Genomic DNA, 22,399 nt, shown 5'->3' with positions numbered 1-22,399 from the left:
AGCGGTTAGTACAGTGCTCTGCACATAGTAAGCGCTCAATAAATACGATTGATGATGATGATGATTCATTCAGTCGTATTTATTGAGCGCTTACTGTGTGCGGAGCACTGGGCTAAGCGCTTGGGAAGTCAAGCGCCATCCCCCAGCTCCCTAGCTGACTACTGACAGAGCGCCCCTTCCCTCGGCAACCCTCCTTGTCATCATCAGGGGGATTTAGTGAGCACCTCCTGTGTGCAGAGCACTGGATTCAGCACTTGGGAGAGTAATAATAATAACGATGGCATTTATTAAGCGCTTCCTATGCGCAAAGCAGTAGTAATGGCATTTATTAAGCGCTTACCATGTGCAAAGCACTGTTCTAAGCGCTGGGGAGGTTACAGGGTGATCAGGTTGTTCCGCGGGGGGCTCACAGTCTTCATCCCCATTTTCCAGATGAGGGAACTGAGGCCCAGAGAAGTGAAGTGACTTGTCCAAGGTCACACAGCTGACAGTTGGCAGAGCTGGGATTTGAACCCATGACCTCTGCCTCCAAAGCCCGGGCTCTTTCCACTGAGCCACGCTGCTTCTCTAGTACAATAATGATAATAATAATAATGGCGTTTATTAAGTGCTTACTATGTGCAAAGCACTGTTCTAAGCGCTGGGGAGGTTACCAGGTGATCAGGTTGTCTCGCGGGGGGCTCACAGTCTTCACCCCCATTTTCCAGATGAGGTATCTGAGGCCCAGAGAAGTGAAGCGATTTGTCCAAGGTCACACAGCTGACAGTTGGCAGAGCTGGGATTTGAACCCATGACCTCTGACTCCAAAGCCCGGGCTCTTTCCACTGAGCCACGCTGCTTCTCTAGTACAATAATAATAATAATGGCATTTATTGCGTGCTTACTATGTGCAAAGCGCTGTTCTAAGCGCTGGGGAGGTTACAAGGTGATCAGGTTGTCCCGCGGGGGGGGGGTCACAGTCTTCATCCCCATTTTCCAGATGAGGTATCTGAGGCCCAGAGAAGTGAAGCGATTTGTCCAAGGTCGCACAGCTGACAGTTGGCGGAGCTGGAATTTGAACCCATGATCTCTGCTTCCAAAGCCCGGGCTCTTTCCACTGAGCCATGCTGCTTCTCTAGTAGAATAATAATAATAATGGCGTTTATTAAATGCTTACTATGTGCAAAGCACTGTTCTAAGCGCTGGGGAGGTTACAGGGTGATCAGGTTGTCCTGCGGGGGGCTCACAGTCTTCATCCCCATTTTCCAGATGAAGGAACTGAGGCCCAGAGAAGTGAAGCGACTTGCCCAAAGTCACACAGATGACAATTATAGGAGCTGGAATTAGAACCCATGACCTCTGCCTCCAAAGCCCGGGCTCTTTCCACTGAGCCACGCTGCTTCTCTAGTACAATAATGATAATAATAATAATGGCGTTTATTAAGTGCTTACTATGTGCAAAGCACTGTTCTAAGCGCTGGGGAGGTTACAGGGTGATCAGGTTGTCCCGCGGGGGGCTCCCAGTCTTCATCCCCATTTTCCAGATGAGGGAGCTGAGGCCCAGAGAAGTGAAGCAACTTGCCCAAAGTCGCACAGCTGACAGTTGGCGGGGCTGGGATTTGAACCCATGACCTCTGCCTCCAAAGCCCGGGCTCTTTCCACTGAGCCACGCTGCTTCTCTAGTACAATAATAATAATAATGATGGCATTTATTAAGTGCTTACTATGTGCAACGCACTGTTCTAAGCGCTGGGGAGGATACAAGGAGATCAGGTTGTCCCGCGGGGGGCTCACAGTCTTCATCCCCATTTTCCAGATGAGGGAAGTGAGGCCCAGAGAAGTGAAGTGACTTGCCCAAAGTCACCCAGCTGACAGTTGGCGGAGCCGGGATTTGAACCCATGACCTCTGCCTCCAAAGCCCGGGCTCTTTCCACTGAGCCACGCTGCTTCTCTAGTACAATAATGATAATTATAGTAATGGCACGCTGCTTCTCTCATACAATACAGCAGAGCTAGTAGACGCGATGGGGCCTAACGAGCCCAGGCCTGGGCATCACAAGGACCTGGGTTCTAAATCTGCCTCCGCCACCGCTCTGCTGTGTGACCTTGGGCCAGTCCCTTAACTTCTCTAGTCCTCAGCTGTAAAATGGGGATAGAGGCCGTGACCGCCATGTGGGACACGGACCCGATGAGCCTGGCGTGCAGTACAGTGCCTGGCGCGTAGTACGCAGCGTGGCTCAGCGGAAAGAGCCCGGGCTTTGCAGTCAGAGGTCATGGGTTCCAATCCCGGCTCCGCCACTTATCAGCTGGGTGACTTTGGGCAAGTCACTTCACTTTTCGACTGTGAGCCCGCTGTTGGGTAGGGCCCGTCTCTATATGTTGCCACCTTGGACTTCCCAAGCGCTGAGTCCAGTGCTCCGCACACAGTAAGCGCTCAATAAATACGATTGATTGATTCATCGATTCTCTGGGCCTCAGTTCCCTCATCTGTCAAATGGGGGTGAAGACTGTGAGCCCCCCAGTGGGACAACCTGATCATCATCAATCGTATTTATTGAGCGCCGACTGTGTGCAGAGCACTGGACTAAGCGCTTGGGAAGTCCAAGTTGGCAGCATCTAGAGACGGTCCCTACCCAGCAGCGGGCTCACAGGCTAAAGGTGTGATCACCTGGTAACCTCCCCAGCGCTTAGAACAGCGCTTTGCACAGAGTAAGCGCTTAATAAATGCTATCCAAGGCCCTGCTGAGAGCTCACCTCCTCCAGGAGGCCTTCCCGGACTGATCCCCTTCCTTCCTCTCCCCCTCGTCCCCCTCTCCACCCCCCCCATCTTACCTCCTTCCCTTCCCCACAGCACCTGTATAGATGTATATATGTTTGTACGGATTTATTACTCTATTTTACTTGTACCTATCTATTCTATTTTATTTTGTTAGTATGTTTGGTTTTGTTCTCTGTCTCCCCCTTTTAGACTGTGAGCCCACTGTTGGGTAGGGACCGTCTCTGTATGTTGCCAATTTGGCCTTCCCAAGCGCTCAGTCCAGTGCTCTGCACACAGTAAGCGCTCCATAAATACGATTGTTGTTGTTGTTGTCATTATTATTATTAACGGGCGCCTGTGAGCCTACTGTTAGGTAGGGACTGTCTCTGTATGTTGCCAATTTGGACTTCCCAAGCGCTCAGTCCAGTGCTCTGCACACAGTAAGCGCTCCATAAATACGATTGTTGTTGTTGTTGTTGTCATTATTATTATTAACGGGCGCCTGTGAGCCCACTGTTGGGTAGGGACTGTCTCTAGATGTTGCCAATTTGGACTTCTCAAGCGCTCAGTCCAGTGCTGTGCACACAGTAAGCACTCCATAAATACGATTGTTGTTGTTGTTGTCATTATTATTATTAACGGGCGCCTGTGAGCCCACTGGTGGGTAGGGACTGTCTCTGTATGTTGCCAATTTGGACTTCCCAAGCGCTCAGTCCAGTGCTCTGCAATCAATCAATCAATCAATCAATCGTATTTATTGAGCGCTTACTATGTGCAGAGCACTGTACTAAGCGCTTGGGAAGTACAAATTGGCATCACATAGAGACAGTCCCTACCCAACAGTGGGCTCACAGTCTAAAAGGGGGAGACAGAGAACAGAACCAAACATACCAACAAAATAAAATAAGTAGGATAGAAATGTACAAGTAAAATAAATAAATGAATAAATAAATAGAGTAATAAATATGTACAACCATATATACATATATACAGGTGCTGTGGGGAAGGGAAGGAGGTAAGACGGGGGGATGGAGAGGGGGACGAGGGGGAGAGGAAAGAAGGGGCTCAGTCTGGGAAGGCCTCCTGGAGGAGGTGAGCTCTCAGCAGGGCCTTGAAGGGAGGAAGAGAGGAAGAAGTACTGTGTACTCTGCACACAGTAAGCGCTCAATAAATACGATTGTTGTCGTCGTCGTCATTATTGTCATGAACGGGCGCCGCCCGAACGGGCAAAGCGAGCTTACCGTGGTCTCCCCGCAGAACGGGAACGGCGAAGTGACGGATTTCCTGAGCTTCTACACGCTGCCCTCCACCATCATGAACCACCCGACGCACAAGAGCCTCAAAGCTGCTTACTCCTTCTACAACGTGCACACGCAGACGCCACTCTTAGACCTCATGGGCGATGCCCTCGTCCTCGCCAAAGCGGTGAGACGCCGCGGGGAAAGGGGGCCACCGCGGCCGGGGGGCCGGCGGCGGGTGGGGAGAAGCACTCATTCATTCATTCATTTTATTTTTATTTTTTTTACTCTATTTTATTTGTACCCATCTATTCTATTTATTTGATTTTGTTAGTGCGTTTGGTTTTGTTCTCTGTCTCCCCCTTTTAGACTGTGAGTTGGGTAGGGACTGTCCCTGGGGAGAAGCATTCATTCATTCATTCATTTTATTTTTATTTTTTTTACTCTATTTTATTTGTACCCATCTATTCTATTTATTTGATTTTGTTAGTACGTTTGCTTTTGTTCTCTGTCTCCCCCTTTTAGACTGTGAGTTGGGTAGGGACTGTCCCTGGGGAGAAGCATTCATTCATTCATTCATTTTATTTTATTTTTTTTACTCTATTTTATTTCTACCTATCTATTCTATTTATTTGATTTTGTTAGTACGCTTGGTTTTGTTCTCTGTCTCCCCCTTTTAGACTGTGAGTTGGGTAGGGACTGTCCCTGGGGAGAAGCATTCATTCATTCATTCTATTTTTTTTACTCTATTTTATTTGTACCTATCTATTCTATCTATTTGATTTTGTTAGTGCGTTTGGTTTTGTTCTCTGTCTCCCCCTTTTAGACTGTGAGTTGGGTAGGGACTGTCCCTGGGGAGAAGCATTCATTCATTCATTCATTTTATTTTATTTTTTTTTACTCTATTTTATTTGTACCTATCTATTCTATCTATTTGATTTTGTTAGTACGTTTGCTTTTGTTCTCTGTCTCCCCCTTTTAGACTGTGAGTTGGGTAGGGACTGTCCCTGGGGAGAAGCATTCATTCATTCATTCATTTTATTTTATTTTTTTTACTCTATTTTATTTGTACCTATCTATTCTATTTGATTTTGTTAGTGCATTTGGTTTTGTTCTCTGTCTCCCCCTTTTAGACTGTGAGTTGGGTAGGGACTGTCCCTGGGGAGAAGCATTCATTCATTCATTCATTTTATTTTATTTTTTTTTACTCTATTTTATTTGTACCTATCTATTCTATCTATTTGATTTTGTTAGTGCGTTTGGTTTTGTTCTCTGTCTCCCCCTTTTAGACTGTGAGTTGGGTAGGGACTATCCCTGGGGAGAAGCATTCATTCATTCATTCATCTTATTTTATTTTTTTTTACTCTATTTTATTTGTACCTATCTATTCTATTTGATTTTGCTAATGCGTTTGGTTTTGTTCTCTGTCTCCCCCTTTTAGACTGTGAGTTGGGTAGGGACTGTCCCTGGGGAGAAGCATTCATTCATTCATTCATTTTATTTTATTTTTTTTTACTCTATTTTATTTGTCCCTATCTATTCTATTTATTTGATTTTGCTAATGCGTTTAGTTTTGTTCTCTGTCTCCCCCTTTTAGACTGTGAGTTGGGTAGGGACTGTCCCTGGGGAGAAGCATTCATTCATTCATTCTATTTTATTTTTTTTACTCTATTTTATTTGTACCTATCTATTCTATCTATTTGATTTTGTTAGTGCGTTTGGTTTTGTTCTCTGTCTCCCCCTTTTAGACTGTGAGTTGGGTAGGGACTGTCCCTGGGGAGAAGCATTCATTCATTCATTCATTTTATTTTATTTTTTTTACTCTATTTTCTTTGTACCTATCTATTCTATTTATTTGATTTTGTTAGTGCGTTTGGTTTTGTTCTCTGTCTCCCCCTTTTAGACTGTGAGTTGGGTAGGGACTGTCCCTGGGGAGAAGCATTCATTCATTCATTCATTTTATTTTATTTTTTTTTACTCTATTTTATTTGTACCTATCTATCCTATCTATTTGATTTTGTTAGTACGTTTGGTTTTGTTCTCTGTCTCCCCCTTTTAGACTGTGAGTTGGGTAGGGACTGTCCCTGGGGAGAAGCATTCATTCATTCATTCTATTTTATTTTTTTTACTCTATTTTATTTGTACCTATCTATTCTATTTATTTGATTTTGTTAGTGCGTTTGCTTTTGTTCTCTGTCTCCCCCTTTTAGACTGTGAGTTGGGTAGGGACTGTCCCTGGGGAGAAGCATTCATTCATTCATTCATTTTATTTTTTTTTTTTTACTCTATTTTATTTGTACCTATCTATTCTATTTATTTGATTTTGCTAATGCGTTTGGTTTTGTTCTCTGTCTCCCCCTTTTAGACTGTGAGTTGGGTAGGGACTGTCCCTGGGGAGAAGCATTCATTCATTCATTCTATTTTATTTTTTTTACTCTATTTTATTTGTACCTATCTATTCTATTTATTTGATTTTGTTAGTGCGTTTGCTTTTGTTCTCTGTCTCCCCCTTTTAGACTGTGAGTTGGGTAGGGACTGTCCCTGGGGAGAAGCATTCATTCATTCATTCTATTTTATTTTTTTTACTCTATTTTATTTGTACCTATCTATTCTATTTATTTGATTTTGTTAGTGCGTTTGGTTTTGTTCTCTGTCTCCCCCTTTTAGACTGTGAGTTGGGTAGGGACTGTCCCTGGGGAGAAGCATTCATTCATTCATTCATTTTATTTTATTTTTTTTTACTCTATTTTATTTGTACCTATCTATCCTATCTATTTGATTTTGTTAGTACGTTTGCTTTTGTTCTCTGTCTCCCCCTTTTAGACTGTGAGTTGGGTAGGGACTGTCCCTGGGGAGAAGCATTCATTCATTCATTCATTTTATTTTATTTTTTTTTACTCTATTTTATTTGTACCTATCTATTCTATTTATTTGATTTTGTTAGTACGTTTGGTTTTGTTCTCTGTCTCCCCCTTTTAGACTGTGAGTTGGGTAGGGACTGCCTCTATACGTTGCCAACTTGGACTTCCCAAGCGCTTAGTCCAGCGCTCCGCACACAGTAAGCGCTCAATAAATCCGATTGAATGAATGAACGTGGACTTCCCAGGTGCTTAGTCCAGTGCTCTGCACACAGTAAGCAGTCAATAAATCCGATTGAATGACTGAATGAATGAACTTGGACTTCCCAAGCGCTTAGTCCAGTGCTCTGCACACAGTAAGCGCTCCATAAATCCGATTGAGTGAATGAATGAATGAACTTGGACCTCCCAGGTGCTCAGTCCAGTGCTCTGCACACAGTAAGCAGTCAATAAATCCGATTGAATGACTGAATGAATGAACTTGGACTTCCCAAGCGCTTAGTCCAGCGCTCCGCACACAGTAAGCGCTCAATCAATCCGATTGAGTGAATGAATGAATGAATGAACGTGGACTTCCCAGGTGCTTAGTCCAGTGCTGTGCACACAGTAAGCGCTCCGTAAATCCGATTGAGTGAATGAATGAATGAACTTGGACCTCCCAGGTGCTCAGTCCAGTGCTCTGCACACAGTAAGCAGTCAGTAAATCCGATTGAATGACTGAATGAATGAACTTGGACTTCCCAAGCGCTTAGTCCAGCGCTCCGCACACAGTAAGTGCTCAATCAATCCGATTGAATGAATGAATGAATGAATGAACGTGGCCTTCCCAGGTGCTTAGTCCAGTGCTCTGCACACAGTAAGCGCTCCATAAATCCGATTGAGTGAATGAATGAATGAACTTGGACCTCCCAGGTGCTCAGTCCAGTGCTCTGCACACAGTAAGCAGTCAATAAATCCGATTGAATGACTGAATGAATGAACTTGGACTTCCCAAGCGCTTAGTCCAGCGCTCCGCACACAGTAAGCGCTCAATAAATACGATTGATGATGATGATGGTGATTCATTCAGTCGTATTTATTGAGCGCTTACTGTGTGCGGAGCACTGGACTAAGCGCTTGGGAAGTCCAAGCTGGCAACAAGGAGCTCACGGTCTAGGGGGGGGACGGACATTAATACAAATAGATAAAGGTGATCAGGTTGTTCCCACGGGGGGCCCACAGTCTTCATCCCCATTTTCCAGATGAGGGAAGTGAGGCCCAGAGAAGTGAAGTGGCTCGCCCAAAGTCACACAGCTGATAATCGGTGGGGCAGCCTGATCACCTTGCATCCCCCCGCCAGCGCTTAGAACAGTGCTTTGCACATAGTAAGCGCTTAACAAATACCATTATTATTATTACAGATGAGGGAACGGAGGCCCAGAGAAGTGAAGTGACTCGACCAGAGTCACACAGCTGATAATCGGTGGGGCAGCCTGATCACCTTGCATCCCCCCACCCCAGCGCTTAGAACAGTGCTTTGCACATAGTAAGCGCTTAACAAATACCATTATTATTATTACAGATGAGGGAACGGAGGCCCAGAGAAGTGAAGTGGCTCGCCCAAAGTCACCCAGCCGATAATTGGCGGAGCCGGGATTCGGACCCATGACCTCCGACTCCCAAGTCCGCTGCTTCTCTAAAAAAACAGTGCTTGACACATAGCAAGGGCTTTAAAAAAATATCAAAATTATGATTTTTAAAAATATTATGTTTAATATTAAAAATTATTGTTTTTTGCCTCGCATAAAGTCACCCAGCTGACAATTGGCGGAGCCGGGATTTGAACCCATGGCATGACGTTTGAACCCCTTCCTTCCTCTCCCCCTCTCCATCCCCCCCATCTTACCTCCTTCCCTTCCCCACAGCACCTGTATATATGGATATATGTTTGGACATATTTATTACTCTATTTATTTATTTTACTTGTACATATCTATTCTATTTATTTTATTCTGTTAGTCTGTTTGGTTTTGTTCCGTCTCCCCCTTTTCATCAGTCATCATCAATCGTGTTTATTGAGCGCTTACTGTGTGCAGAGCACTGTACTAAGCGCTTGGGAAGTCCAAATTGGCAACATCTAGAGACAGTCCCTACCCAACAGTGGGCTCACAGTCTAAAATAATAATAATAATAATAATATTGGTATTTGTCAAGCGCTTACTATGTGCAAAGCACTGTTCTAAGCGCTGGGGGGAACACAAGGAGATGAGGTTGTCCCACGGGGGGGGCTCACAGTCTTAATCCCCATTTTACAGATGAGGGAACTGAGGCACAGAGAAGTGAAGTGACATGCCCAAGGTCACACAGCAGACATGTGGGGGAGGCGGGAGACAGAAGGGGGACAGAGAACAAAACCAAACATACTAACAAAACATACTAACAAAACATACTAACAAAATAAAATAAATAGAATAGATATGTACAAGTAAAATAAATAAATAACTAAATAGAGTAATAAATATGTACAAACAACAGGTGCAGTGGGGAAGGGAAGGAGGTAAGATGGGGGGATGGAGAGGGGGACGAGGGGGAGAGGAAGGAAGGGGCTCAGTCTGGGAGCCCCTTGTTGGGTAGGGACCGTCTCTAGATGTTGCCAGCTTGGACTTCCCAAGCGCTTAGTCCAGTGCTCTGCACACAGTAAGCGCTCAATAAATACGATTGATGATGATCCGACTCCAAAGCCCGGGCTCTTCCCCCCGAGCCACGCCGTTCACCCTCTTCCTTTGACGGTGAGCTCCGGGTGGGACGGAGACAGTGTCCAACCTGCTGATCTTGCGTCTACCCCAGCGCTTAGTACAGTGCTTGGCCCAGAGTAATCATTTAACAGACATCACAATCATTACTGTGGTATTACAGTCCTCTAGACTGTAAGCTCCTTGTGGGCAGGGAATGGGTTTATTGTCAAATTTTTTAATAATTCTATGTATTAAGCGCTTGCTATGCGCAAGGCACTGTACTAAGCACGGGGGTGGATCCGAGCAAATCAGGTTGGACACAGTCCCTGTCCCACCTGGGGCTTGCGGTCTCAATCCCCATTATACAGATGAGGTCACTGAGGCCCAGAGAAGTGAAGCGACTTGCCCTAGGCCACCCAGCAGACAAGTGGCAGGGCCGGGATCTGGCCCAGGAAGCAGCAGGGACTAATTAATAATAATAATAGCATTAAGCGCTTTCTATTCATTCATAATGATCATCAATCGCATTTATTGAGCGCTTACTGTGTGCAGAGCACTGTACTAAGCGCTTGGGAAGTACAAATGGGCAACATATTCACAATAATAATAATGGCATTTATTAAGCGCTTACTATGCTCCAAGCACTGTTCTAAGCACTGGGGATGTTGCAAGGTGATCAGGTTGTTCCCCGGGGGGCTTCGCAGTCTTCATCCCCATTTGACAGATGAGGGAACTGAGGCCCAGAGAAGTGAAGTGACCCGCCCAAAGGCACCCAGCTGACAGGAGGCAGAGCCGGGGTTTGAACCCGTGACCTCTGACTCCAAAGCCCGGGCTCTTCTAGACTGTGAGCCCGCTGTTGGGTAGGGACTGTCTCTATGTGTTGCCGACTTGGACTTCCCAAGCGCTTAGTCCAGTGCTCTGCCCACAGTAAGCGCTCAATCAATACGTTTGAGTGATTTCCACTGAGCCACGCATTCATTCATTCATTCTTTCAATCGTATTTGTTGAGTACTTACTGTGGGCAGAGCTATGGACTAAGCGCTTGGGAAGTCCAAGTTGGCAACGTATAGAGACGGTCCCTACCCAACGGCGGGCTCACTCCCCTAGGCCTCAGGAAGGACCATTCATTCATTCATTCATTCAATCGTATTTATTGAGCGCTTACTGTGGGCAGAGCACTGGACTAAGCGCTTGGGAAGTCCAAGTTGGCAACATCTAGAGACGGTCCCTACCTAACGGCGGGCTCACTCCCCTAGGCCCCAGGAAGGACCATTCATTCATTCATTCATTCATTCATTCAATCGTATTTATTGAGCGCTTACTGTGTGCAGAGCACTGGACTGAGCGCTTAGGAAGTCCAAGTGGGCAACAGATAGAGACGGTCCCTACCTAACGGCGGGCTCACTCCCCTAGGCCCCAGGAAGGACCATTCATTCATTCATTCATTCATTCATTCAATCGTATTTATTGAGCGCTTACTGTGTGCAGAGCACTGGACTGAGCGCTTAGGAAGTCCAAGTGGGCAACAGATAGAGACGGTCCCTACCTAACGGCGGGCTCACTCCCCTAGGCCCCAGGAAGGACCATTCATTCATTCATTCATTCATTCATTCAATCGTATTTATTGAGCGCTTACTGTGTGCAGAGCACTGGACTGAGCGCTTAGGAAGTCCAAGTGGGCAACAGATAGAGACGGTCCCTACCTAACGGCGGGCTCACTCCCCTAGGCCCCAGGAAGGACCATTCATTCATTCATTCATTCATTCATTCAATCGTATTTATTGAGCGCTTACTGTGTGCAGAGCACTGGACTGAGCGCTTAGGAAGTCCAAGTGGGCAACAGATAGAGACGGTCCCTACCTAACGGCGGGCTCACTCCCCTAGGCCCCAGGAAGGACCATTCATTCATTCATTCATTCATTCATTCAATCGTATTTATTGAGCGCTTACTGTGTGCAGAGCACTGGACTGAGCGCTTAGGAAGTCCAAGTGGGCAACAGATAGAGACGGTCCGTACCTAACGGCGGGCTCACTCCCCTAGGCCTCAGGAAGGACCATTCATTCATTCATTCATTCAGTCGTATTTATTGAGCACTTACTGTGTGCAGAGCACTGGACTGAGCGCTTAGGAAGTCCAAGTGGGCAACAGATAGAGACGGTCCCTACGTAACGGCAGGCTCACTCCCCCGGCCTCAGGAAGGACCATTCATTCATTCATTCATTCAGTCGTATTTATTGAGCGCTTACTGTGTGCAGAGCACTGGACTAAGCGCTTGGGAAGTCCAAGTTGGCAACATCTAGAGACGGTCCCTACCCAACGGCGGGCTCACTCCCCTAGGCCTCAGGAAGGACCATTCATTCATTCATTCATTCAATCGTATTTATTGAGCGCTGACTGTGTGCAGAGCACTGGACTGAGCGCTTAGGAAGTCCAAGTGGGCAACAGATAGAGACGGTCCCTACCTAACGGCAGGCTCACTCCCCTAGGCCTCAGGAAGGACCATTCATTCATTCATTCATTCATTCAATCGTATTTATTGAGCGCTTACTGTGTGCAGAGCACTGGACTGAGCGCTTAGGAAGTCCAAGTGGGCAACAGATAGAGACGGTCCCTACCTAACGGCGGGCTCAATTCCCCGGCCTCAGGAAGGACCATTCATTCATTCATTCATTCAGTCGTATTTATTGAGCGCTTACTGTGTGCAGAGCACTGGACTGAGCGCTTAGGAAGTCCAAGTGGGCAACAGATAGAGACGGTCCCTACCTAACGGCAGGCTCACTCCCCCGGCCTCAGGAAGGACCATTCATTCATTCATTCATTCATTCAGTCGTATTTATTGAGCGCTTACTGTGTGCAGAGCACTGGACTAAGCGCTTGGGAAGTCCAAGTTGGCAACATCTAGAGACGGTCCCTACCCAACGGCGGGCTCACTCCCCTAGGCCTCAGGAAGGACCATTCATTCATTCATTCATTCAGTCGTATTTATTGAGCACTTACTGTGTGCAGAGCACTGGACTGAGCGCTTAGGAAGTCCAAGTGGGCAACAGATAGAGACGGTCCCTACGTAACGGCAGGCTCACTCCCCCGGCCTCAGGAAGGACCATTCATTCATTCATTCATTCAGTCGTATTTATTGAGCGCTTACTGTGTGCAGAGCACTGGACTAAGCGCTTGGGAAGTCCAAGTTGGCAACATCTAGAGACGGGCCCTACCCAACAGCGGGCTCACTCCCCTAGGCCTCAGGAAGGACCATTCATTCATTCATTCAATCGTATTTATTGAGCGCTTACTGTGTGCAGAGCACTGGACTGAGCGCTTAGGAAGTCCAAGCGGGCAACAGATAGAGACGGTCCCTACCCAACGGCGGGCTCACTCCCCCGGCCTCAGGAAGGACCATTCATTCATTCATTCATTCATTCATTCAATTGTATTTATTGAGCGCTTACTGTGTGCAGAGCACTGGACTAAGCGCTTGGGAAGTCCAAGTTGGCAACATATAGAGACGGTCCCTTCCCAACCGACCGGCACATACTAAGCGCTTAAGAAATCCCGCGAACTGGGCTCTTTCCACTGAGCCGCGCTGCCTCTAATCACCTGGTAACCTCCCCAGCGCTTAGAACAGTGCTTTGCACATAACAATAATAATAATAATAATAATAATAATAGCTCTGCCTCCCTCTCTCCTCGCAGAAAGGTTTCGATGTGTTCAATGCACTGGATCTCATGGAAAACAAAACTTTCCTGGAGAAGCTCAAGTTTGGCATCGGAGATGGAAACCTGCAGTATTATCTCTACAATTGGAAATGCCCCAGCATGGGAGCAGAGAAGGTAATCAATCAGTTCCCCCAATTCCAACCACCAAAACTCCCCCTCTGGTACGTTCAGCCAATCAATCGTATTTATTGAGCGCTTACTGTGTGCAGAGCACTGGACTAAGCGCTTGGGACGTCCAAGTTGGCAACATCTAGAGACGGTCCCTACCCAACAGTGGGCTCGCAGTCTAGAAATCCCCATTTTACAGCTGAGGTCGTTCATTCAGTCATTCAGTCGTATTTATTGAGCGCTTACGGTGTGCCGAGCACTGGACTAAGCGCTTGGGACGTCCAAGTCGGCAACAGATAGAGACGGTCCCTACCCAACAGTGGGCTCGCAGTCTAGAAATCCCCATTTTACAGCTGAGGTCGTTCACTCCGTCATTCAGTCGTATTTATTGAGCGCTTACTGTGTGCAGAGCACTGGACTAAGCGCTTGGGATGTCCAAGTCGGCAACATATAGAGACGGTCCCTAACCAACAGCGGGCTCACAGGCTAGAAATCCCCATTTTACAGCTGAGGTCATTCACTCCGTCATTCAGTCGTATTTATTGAGCGCTTACTGTGTGCAGAGCACTGGACTAAGCGCTTGGGATGTCCAAGTCGGCAACATATAGAGATGGTCCCTAACCAACAGCGGGCTCACAGGCTAGAAATCCCCATTTTACAGCTGAGGTCATTCATTCATTCATTCAATCGTATTTATTGAGCGCTTACTGTGTGCAGAGCACTGGACTAAGCGCTTGGGACGTCCAAGTCATCAACTGATAGAGACGGTCCCTACCCGACAGCGGGCTCACAGTCTAGAAATCCCCATTTTACAGCTGAGGTCATTCATTCATTCACTCATTCAATCGTTTTTATTGAGCGCTTACTGTGTGCCGAGCACTGGACTAAGCGCTTGGGAAGTCCAAGTTGCCAACAGATAGAGACGGTCCCTACCCAACAGCGGGCTCACAGTCTAGAAATCCCCATTTTACAGCTGAGGTCATTCATTCCGTCATTCAGTCGTATTTATTGAGCGCTTACTGTGTGCCGAGCACTGGACTAAGCGCTTGGGACGTCCAAGTCGGCAACAGATAGAGACGGTCCCTACCCAACAGTGGGCTCACAGTCTAGAAATCCCCATTTTACAGCTGAGGTCATTCATTCATTCATTCAATCGTATTTATTGAGCACTTACTGTGTGCAGAACACTGGACTAAGCGCTTGGGAAGTACAAGTCGGCAACAGGTAGAGACGGTCCCTACCCAACAGTGGGCCCACAGTCTAGAAATCCCCATTTTACAGCTGAGGTCATTCATTCATTCATTCAATCGTATTTATTGAGCAGTTACTGTGTGCAGAGCACTGGACTAAGCGCTTGGGAAGTCCAAGTTGGCAACAGGTAGAGACGGTCCCTACCCAACAGTGGGCTCACAGTCTAGAAATCCCCATTTTACAGCTGAGGTCATTCATTCACTCATTCAGTCGTCTTTATTGAGCGCTTACTGTGTGCAGAGCACTGGACTAAGCGCTTGGGACGTCCAAGTTGCCAACAGATAGAGACGGTCCCTACCCAACAGTGGGCTCACAGTCTAGAAATCCCCATTTTACAGCTGAGGTCATTCATTCAGTCATTCAGTCGTATTTATTGAGCGCTTACTGTGTGCAGAACACTGGACTAAGCGCTTGGGAAGGACAAGTTGGCAACAGGTAGAGACGGTCCCTACCCGACAGCAGGCTCACTCCCCCGGCCTCAGGAAGGACCATTCATTCATTTATTCATTCATTAATTCATTCATTCAATTGTAATTATTGAGCGCTTACTGTGTGCAGAGCACTGGACTAAGCGCTTGGGAAGTCCAAGTTGGCAACAGATAGAGACGGTCCTTACCCAACGGCGGGCTCACTCCCCCGGCCTCAGGAAGGACCATTCATTCATTTATTCACTCATTCGTATTTATTGAGCGCTTACTGTGTGCAGAGCACTGTACTAAGCGCTTGGGAAGTCCAAGTTGGCAACATCTAGAGACGGTCCCTACCCAACAGCGGGCTCACAGTCTAGAAGGGGGAGACGGACAACAAAACAAAACATATTAACAATGTAAAATAAATAGAATAAATATGTACAAGTAAAATAAGGTAGGATGTGTGGGGTGAACGAGAGAGCGGAGTGGAGGATGACACCGGGACCATTTCACAGCTTCGGAATATCGGAGCCGGGGCAGCTGTTTGGAAAACCGACGCCGCCGGGAAGCCCACCTGCCATCCCTTCAGAGAAGCAGCGTGGCTCAGTGGAAAGAGCAGGGGCTTTGGAGTCAGAGGTCACGGGTTCGAATCCCGGCTCCGCCACTTGTCTGCTGTGTGACTTTGGGCAGGTCGCTTCACTTCTCTGGGCCTCAGTTCCCTCATCTGGAAAATGGGGGTGAAGACTGTGAGCCCGCCGTGGGACAACCTGAGCACTTTGTAGCCTCCCCAGCGTTTAGAACAGTGCTTTGCACAGAGTAAGCGCTTAATAAATGCCAGTATTATCATTATTATTATTATTATTATTATTATTATTATTATTATTATTATTATTTTATCATTATCATTATCTCTTCGCCCGCCCTAGTTTCCCCCTCCTCGGTCACCTGGGCTCAGTCGGTGCCCCCCGGGGCTGGCGATTGCCCATGGCCACTTGCGGTCTTCAATCCCTGTGCCTGGGCCTTTTTTTAAAACAAAAAATGGCATTTATTAAGCGCTTACTATGTGCCCAGCACTGTTCTAAGCGCTGGGGAGGTTCCAAGGTGATCAGGTTGTCCCACGGGGGGCTCCCAGTCTTCATCCCCGTTTTCCAGATGAGGCCACTGAGGCCCAGAGAAGGGAAGCGACTTGCCCAAAGTCACCCAGCTGACGGTTGGCGGAGCCGGGATTGGAACCCGTGACCTCCGACTCCCAAGCCCGGGCTCTTTCCACCGAGCCGCGCTGCTTCTCTTTTAAAACCCTCCAAGCTATCAGTAGTGTGGACTGATCAATCAATCAGTCAATCAATTGTATTTATTGAGCGCTTACTGTGTGCAGAGCACTGTACTAAGCGCTTGGGAGGTACAAGTTGGCAACATAATCGCATGTTCGCATGCTGTGTGCCCGGTACTGTATGAGACGCCTGGGAGGGGGCGGTGGAATTCGTAGATACGATCCCTAACCTCAAGGAGCCGACAGCCAAGCGGGAAATCAATCGTATTTATTGAGCATCTGTTGTTTTTTTTCCAAACCGTATTTGTTAATAATAATAATAATGATGGCATTTTATTAAGCGCTTACTCTGTGCAAAGCACTGTTCTAAGCGCTGGGGAGGTTACAAGGTGATCAGGTGGTCCCACGGGGGGCTCACAGTCTTCATCCCCATTTTCCAGATGAGGGAACTGAGGCCCAGAGAATAATAATAATAATAATGATGGCATTTATTAAGCTCTTTTTATGTGCAGAGCACTGTTCTAAGCGCTGAGGAGGTTACAAGGAGAGCAGGTTGTCCCACGGGGGGCTCACGGTCTACATCCCCATTTAACAGATGAGGGAACTGAGGCCCAGAGAATAATAATGATGATGGCATTTATTAAGCTCTTACTATGTGCAAAGCACTGTTCTAAGCGCTGAGGAGGTTACAAGGAGAGCAGGTTGTCCCACGGGGGGCTCACGGTCTTCATCCCCATTTTCCAGATGAGGGAACTGAGGCCCAGAGAATAATAATAATAATAATAATGATGATGGCATTTATTAAGCTCTTACTATGTGCAAAGCACTGTTCTAAGCGCTGAGGAGGTTACAAGGAGAGCAGGTTGTCCCACGGGGGGCTCACAGTCTTCATCCCCATTTAACAGACGAGGGAACCGAGGCCCAGAGAAGTGAAGTGACTCGCCCAAAGTCACCCAGCTGACAATTGGCGGGGCCGGGATTTGAACCCACGACCTCTGACTCCAAAGCCCGGGCTTTTTCCACTGAGCCACGCTGCTTCTCTTAAGCGCTTACTATGTGCCAGACACTGTAGGAAGCGCTCGGGCAGAGAGAAGATGGGACCCAGTCCGGGGGCCACATGGGGCTCAATCAATCAATCAATCGTATTTATTGAGCGCTTACTGTGTGCAGAGCACTGTACTAAGCGCTTGGGAAGTCCAAGTTGGCAACATATAGAGACAGTCCCTACCCAACAGTGGGCTCACAGTCTAAAATCAATCGTATTTATTGAGCGCTTACTGTGTGCAGAGCACTGTACTAGGCGCTTGGGAAGTCCAAGTTGGCAACATATAGAGACAGTCCCTACCCAACAGTGGGCTCACAGTCTAAAATCAATCGTATTTATTGAGCGCTTACTGTGTGCAGAGCACTGTACTAAGCGCTTGGGAAGTCCAAGTTGGCAACATATAGAGACAGTCCCTACCCAACAGTGGGCTCACAGTCTAAAATCAATCGTATTTATTGAGCGCTTACTGTGTGCAGAGCACTGTACTAAGCGCTTGGGAGGTACAAGTCGGCAACACAGTCTTAATCCCCATTTTACAGATGAGGCCCAGCGAAGGGAAGTGACTGGCCCAGGGTCACGCAGCCGACAAGTGGCGGAGCCGGGATTAGAACCCAGGACCTCTTTTAGACTGTGAGCCCACTGTTGGGTAGGGACTGTCTCTATGTGTTGCCAATTTGTACTTCCCAAGCGCTTAGTACAGTGCTCTGCACATAGTAAGCGCTCAATAAATACGATTGATTGATTGATTGATTGACGCCCGGGCTCTTTCATTCATTCATCACAGTAAGCACTCAGTAAATACGACTGAATGAATGAATTTATTGAGCGCTTACTGTGTGCGGAGCACTGGACTAAGCGCCTTCCCCTAGGCCGTGCTGCTTTTTCGTGCCGCTTCTGCTACTATCAGCCGGTCGTATTTATTGAGCACCGAATACGTACAGAGCAGTGTACTAAGCGCTTGGGAGAGTACGGCCTGACAGCTGGTAGACCCGTTCCCTGCCCTCAACGAACTTACAGTCTAGAAGGGGGAGACAGCACTGTACTAGACACTTGGAAAAGTGTGTAGAACTAGTAGACTTGATTCCTGCCCTAGTCCAGAATTTTACAATCTATAATAATAATAATAATAATAATAATAATGGCATTTGATAAGCGCTTACTATGTGCGAAGCACTGGTCTAAGCGCCGGGGGGATACAAGGTGATCAGGTTGTCCCCCGGGGGGCTCCCAGTCTTCATCCCCATTTTCCAGATGAGGGAACTGAGGCCCAGAGGGTGATGATGATGATGATGATGGCATTTATTAAGCGCTTACTATGTGCGAAGCACTGTTCTAAGCGCGGGGGGGATACAAGGTGATCAGGTTGTCCCCCGGGGGGCTCCCAGTCTTCATCCCCATTTTCCAGATGAGGGAACTGAGGCCCAGAGGATGATGATGATGATGATGATGGCATTTATTAAGCGCTTACTATGTGCGAAGCACTGTTCTAAGCGCCGGGGGGATACAAGGCGATCAGGTTGTCCCCCGGGGGGCTCCCAGTCTTCATCCCCATTTTCCAGATGAGGGAACTGAGGCCCAGAGGATGATGATGATGGCATTTATTAAGCGCTTACTATGTGCAAAGCACTGTTCTAAGCACCGGGGGGATACACGGTGATCAGGTTGTCCCCCGGGGGGCTCCCAGTCTTCATCCCCATTTTCCAGGTGAGGGAACTGAGGCCCAGAGGATGATGATGATGATGATGGCATTTATTAAGCGCTTACTATGTGCAAAGCACTGTTCTAAGCGCCGGGGGGATACAAGGTGATCAGGTTGTCCCCCGGGGGGCTCCCAGTCTTCATCCCCGTTTTCCAGATGAGGGAACTGAGGCCCAGAGGATGATGATGATGATGATGGCATTTATTAAGCGCTTACTATGTGCAAAGCACTGTTCTAAGCGCCGGGGGGATACAAAGTGATCAGGTTGTCCCCCAGGGGGCTCCCAGTCTTCATCCCCATTTTCCAGGTGAGGGAACTGAGGCCCAGAGGATGATGATGATGATGATGGCATTTATTAAGCGCTTATTATATGCAAAGCAGCACTGTTCTAAGCGCCGGGGGGATACAAGGTGATCAGGTTGTCCCCCGGGGGGCTCCCAGTCTTCATCCCCATTTTCCAGATGAGGGAACTGAGGCCCAGAGGATGAGGATGATGATGATGGCATTTATTAAGCGCTTACTATGTGCAAAGCACTGTTCTAAGCCCTGGGGAGGTTACAAGGTGATCAGGTTGTCCCCCGGGGGGCTCACAGTCTTCATCCCCATTTTACAGATGAGGTCACTGAGGCCCAGAGAAGTGAAGTGACTTGCCCAAAGTCACACAGCTGACCGTTGGCGGAGCCGGGATTTGAACCCACAACCTCCGACTCCAAAGCCCGGGCTCTTTCCACCGAGCCACGCTGCTTCTCTGATCTAGCTGGGGTTCAGTCAATAGTATTGAATACGCGCTTAGACCAGTGCTTTGCACATAATAATAATAATAATAATAATAATTGCATTTATTAAGCGCTTACTATGTGCAAAGCACTGTTCTAAGCCCTGGAGAGGTTACAAGGTGATCAGGTGGTCCCACGGGGGGCTCACAGTCTTCATCCCCATTTTACAGATGAGGTCACTGAGGCCCAGAGAAGTGAAGTGACTTGCCCAAAGTCACCCAGCTGACAAGTGGCAAAGCCGGGATTTGAACCCATGACCTCTGAGTCCAAAGCCCGGGCTTTTTCCGCTGAGCCACGCGCTTAAGAAATGCCACTCTTATTACTGTGCGCAGGGCAGTGTACTGAGTGCTTGGGAAACTCGGGGACCTTCCGGCTTAGCGGGAAAAATAATCATTCATTCATTCAGTCGTATTTATTGAGCGCTCACTGTGTGCGGAGCACTGGACTAAGCGCTTGGGAAGCCCAAGTTGGCAGCATAATCAGTAGTAGTAATAATAACGATAATAATAATAATAATAATAGCATTTTATTAAGCGCTTACTATGTGCAAAGCACTGTTCTAAGCGCTGGGGAGGTTACAAGGTGATCAGGTTGTCCCACGGGGGGCTCACAGTCTCAATCCCCATTTTACAGATGAGGTAACTGAGGCCCAGAGAAGTTAAGTGACTCGCCCAAAGTCACACAGCTGACAATTGGCAGAGCCGGGGTTTGAACCCAGGACCTAAGCGCTTACTATGTGTCAAGCACTGTTCTGAGTGCGAGGGCAGATACAAGCTCATCACGTTGGGCCCTGTCCCACGGGGGGCTCACACTCTTCATCCCCATTTTCCAAGCAGAGGAACTGAGGCCCAGAGAAGTGAAGTGACTTGCCCAAGGCCACCCAGCAGACGAGCGGTGGAAATTAGAACCCAGGCCCTCCAAAGAAGTGAAGTGACTTGTCCAAGGTCACCCAGCAATCAATCAATCAATCGTATTTATTGAGCACTGTGCTAAGCGGTGGAGGGCGGATTAGAACCCGGGCCCTCCAAAGAAGTGAAGTGACTTGTCCAAGGTCACCCAGCAATCAATCAATCAATCAATCAATTGTATTTATTGAGCACTGTACCGAGCGCTAAGCGGCGGAGGGCGGATTAGAACCCGGGCCCTCCAAAGAAGTGAAGTGACTTGTCCAAGGTCACCCAGCAATCAGTCAATCAATCGTATTTATTGAGCACTGTACCAAGCGCTAAGCGGTGGAGGGCGGATTAGAACCCAGGCCCTCCAAAGAAGTGAAGTGACTTGTCCAAGGTCACCCAGCAATCAAATCAGTCAATCAATCAATCGTATTTATTGAGCACTGTACCAAGCGCTAAGCGGTGGAGGGCGGATTAGAACCCAGGCCCTCCAAAGAAGTGAAGTGACTTGTCCAAGGTCACCCAGCAATCAAATCAACCAGTCAATTGTATTTATTGAGCACTGTATCAAGCGCTATGCGGCGGAGGGCGGATTAGAACCCGGGCCCTCCAAAGAAGTGAAGTGACTTGTCCAAGGTCACCCAGCAATCAAATCAATCAATCGTATTTATTGAGCACTGTACCAAGTGCTAAGCGGTGGAGGGCGGATTAGAACCCGGGCCCTCCAAAGAAGTGAAGTGACTTGTCCAAGGTCACCCAGCAATCAATCAATCGTAGTTATTGAGCACTGTACCAAGCGCTAAGCGGCGGAGGGCGGATTAGAACCCAGGCCCTCCAAAGAAGTGAAGTGACTTGTCCAAGGTCACCCAGCAATCAAATCAACCAATCAATTGTATTTATTGGGCTTGTCCAAGGTCACCCAGCAATCAGTCAATCAATCAATCAATCGTATTTATTGAGCACCGTACCAAGCGCTAAGCGGTGGAGGGCGGATTAGAACCCGGGCCCTCCAAAGAAGTGAAGTGACTTGTCCAAGGTCACCCAGCAATCAATCAATCAATCAATCGTATTTATTGAGCACCGTACCAAGCGCTAAGCGGTGGAGGGCGGATTAGAACCCGGGCCCTCCAAAGAAGTGAAGTGACTTGTCCAAGGTCACCCAGCAATCAAATCAACCAGTCAATTGTATTTATTGAGCACTGTATCAAGCGCTAAGCGGCGGAGGGCGGATTAGAACCCGGGCCCTCCAAAGAAGTGAAGTGACTTGTCCAAGGTCACCCAGCAATCAATCAGTCAGTCGTATTTATTGAGCACTGTACCAAGCGCTAAGCGGTGGAGGGCGGATTAGAACCCGGGCCCTCCAAAGAAGTGAAGTGACTTGTCCAAGGTCACCCAGCAATCAATCAATCGTAGTTATTGAGCACTGTACCAAGCGCTAAGCGGCGGAGGGCGGATTAGAACCCAGGCCCTCCAAAGAAGTGAAGTGACTTGTCCAAGGTCACCCAGCAATCAAATCAACCAATCAGTTGTATTTATTGGGCTTGTCCAAGGTCACCCAGCAATCAGTCAATCAACCAATCAATTGTATTTATTGAGCACTGTACCAAGCGCTAAGCAGTGGAGGGCGGATTAGAACCCAGGCCCTCCAAAGAAGTGAAGTGACTTGTCCAAGGTCACCCAGCAAT

The 22,399-nt window shown here is 47.7% G+C and overlaps 1 protein-coding gene across 1 annotated transcript in view; it reads left to right on the top strand.

Moving 5' to 3' along the window:
* Positions 1-22,399, top strand: part of NMT1 (N-myristoyltransferase 1) — an 89,920-nt gene that overhangs the window by 66,637 nt on the left and 884 nt on the right. The window contains exons 11-12 of the mRNA XM_038754272.1: positions 3,995-4,162; positions 13,239-13,376. Coding sequence (XP_038610200.1) covers positions 3,995-4,162; positions 13,239-13,376 — 306 coding nt within the window. The remainder of the gene's footprint in view (positions 1-3,994; positions 4,163-13,238; positions 13,377-22,399) is intronic.

The sequence above is a fragment of the Tachyglossus aculeatus genome, chromosome 11, assembly GCF_015852505.1.
Source record: "Tachyglossus aculeatus isolate mTacAcu1 chromosome 11, mTacAcu1.pri, whole genome shotgun sequence".
Lineage (NCBI taxonomy): Eukaryota > Metazoa > Chordata > Mammalia > Monotremata > Tachyglossidae > Tachyglossus > Tachyglossus aculeatus.
This window is presented reverse-complemented; position numbering and strand designations above follow the sequence as displayed.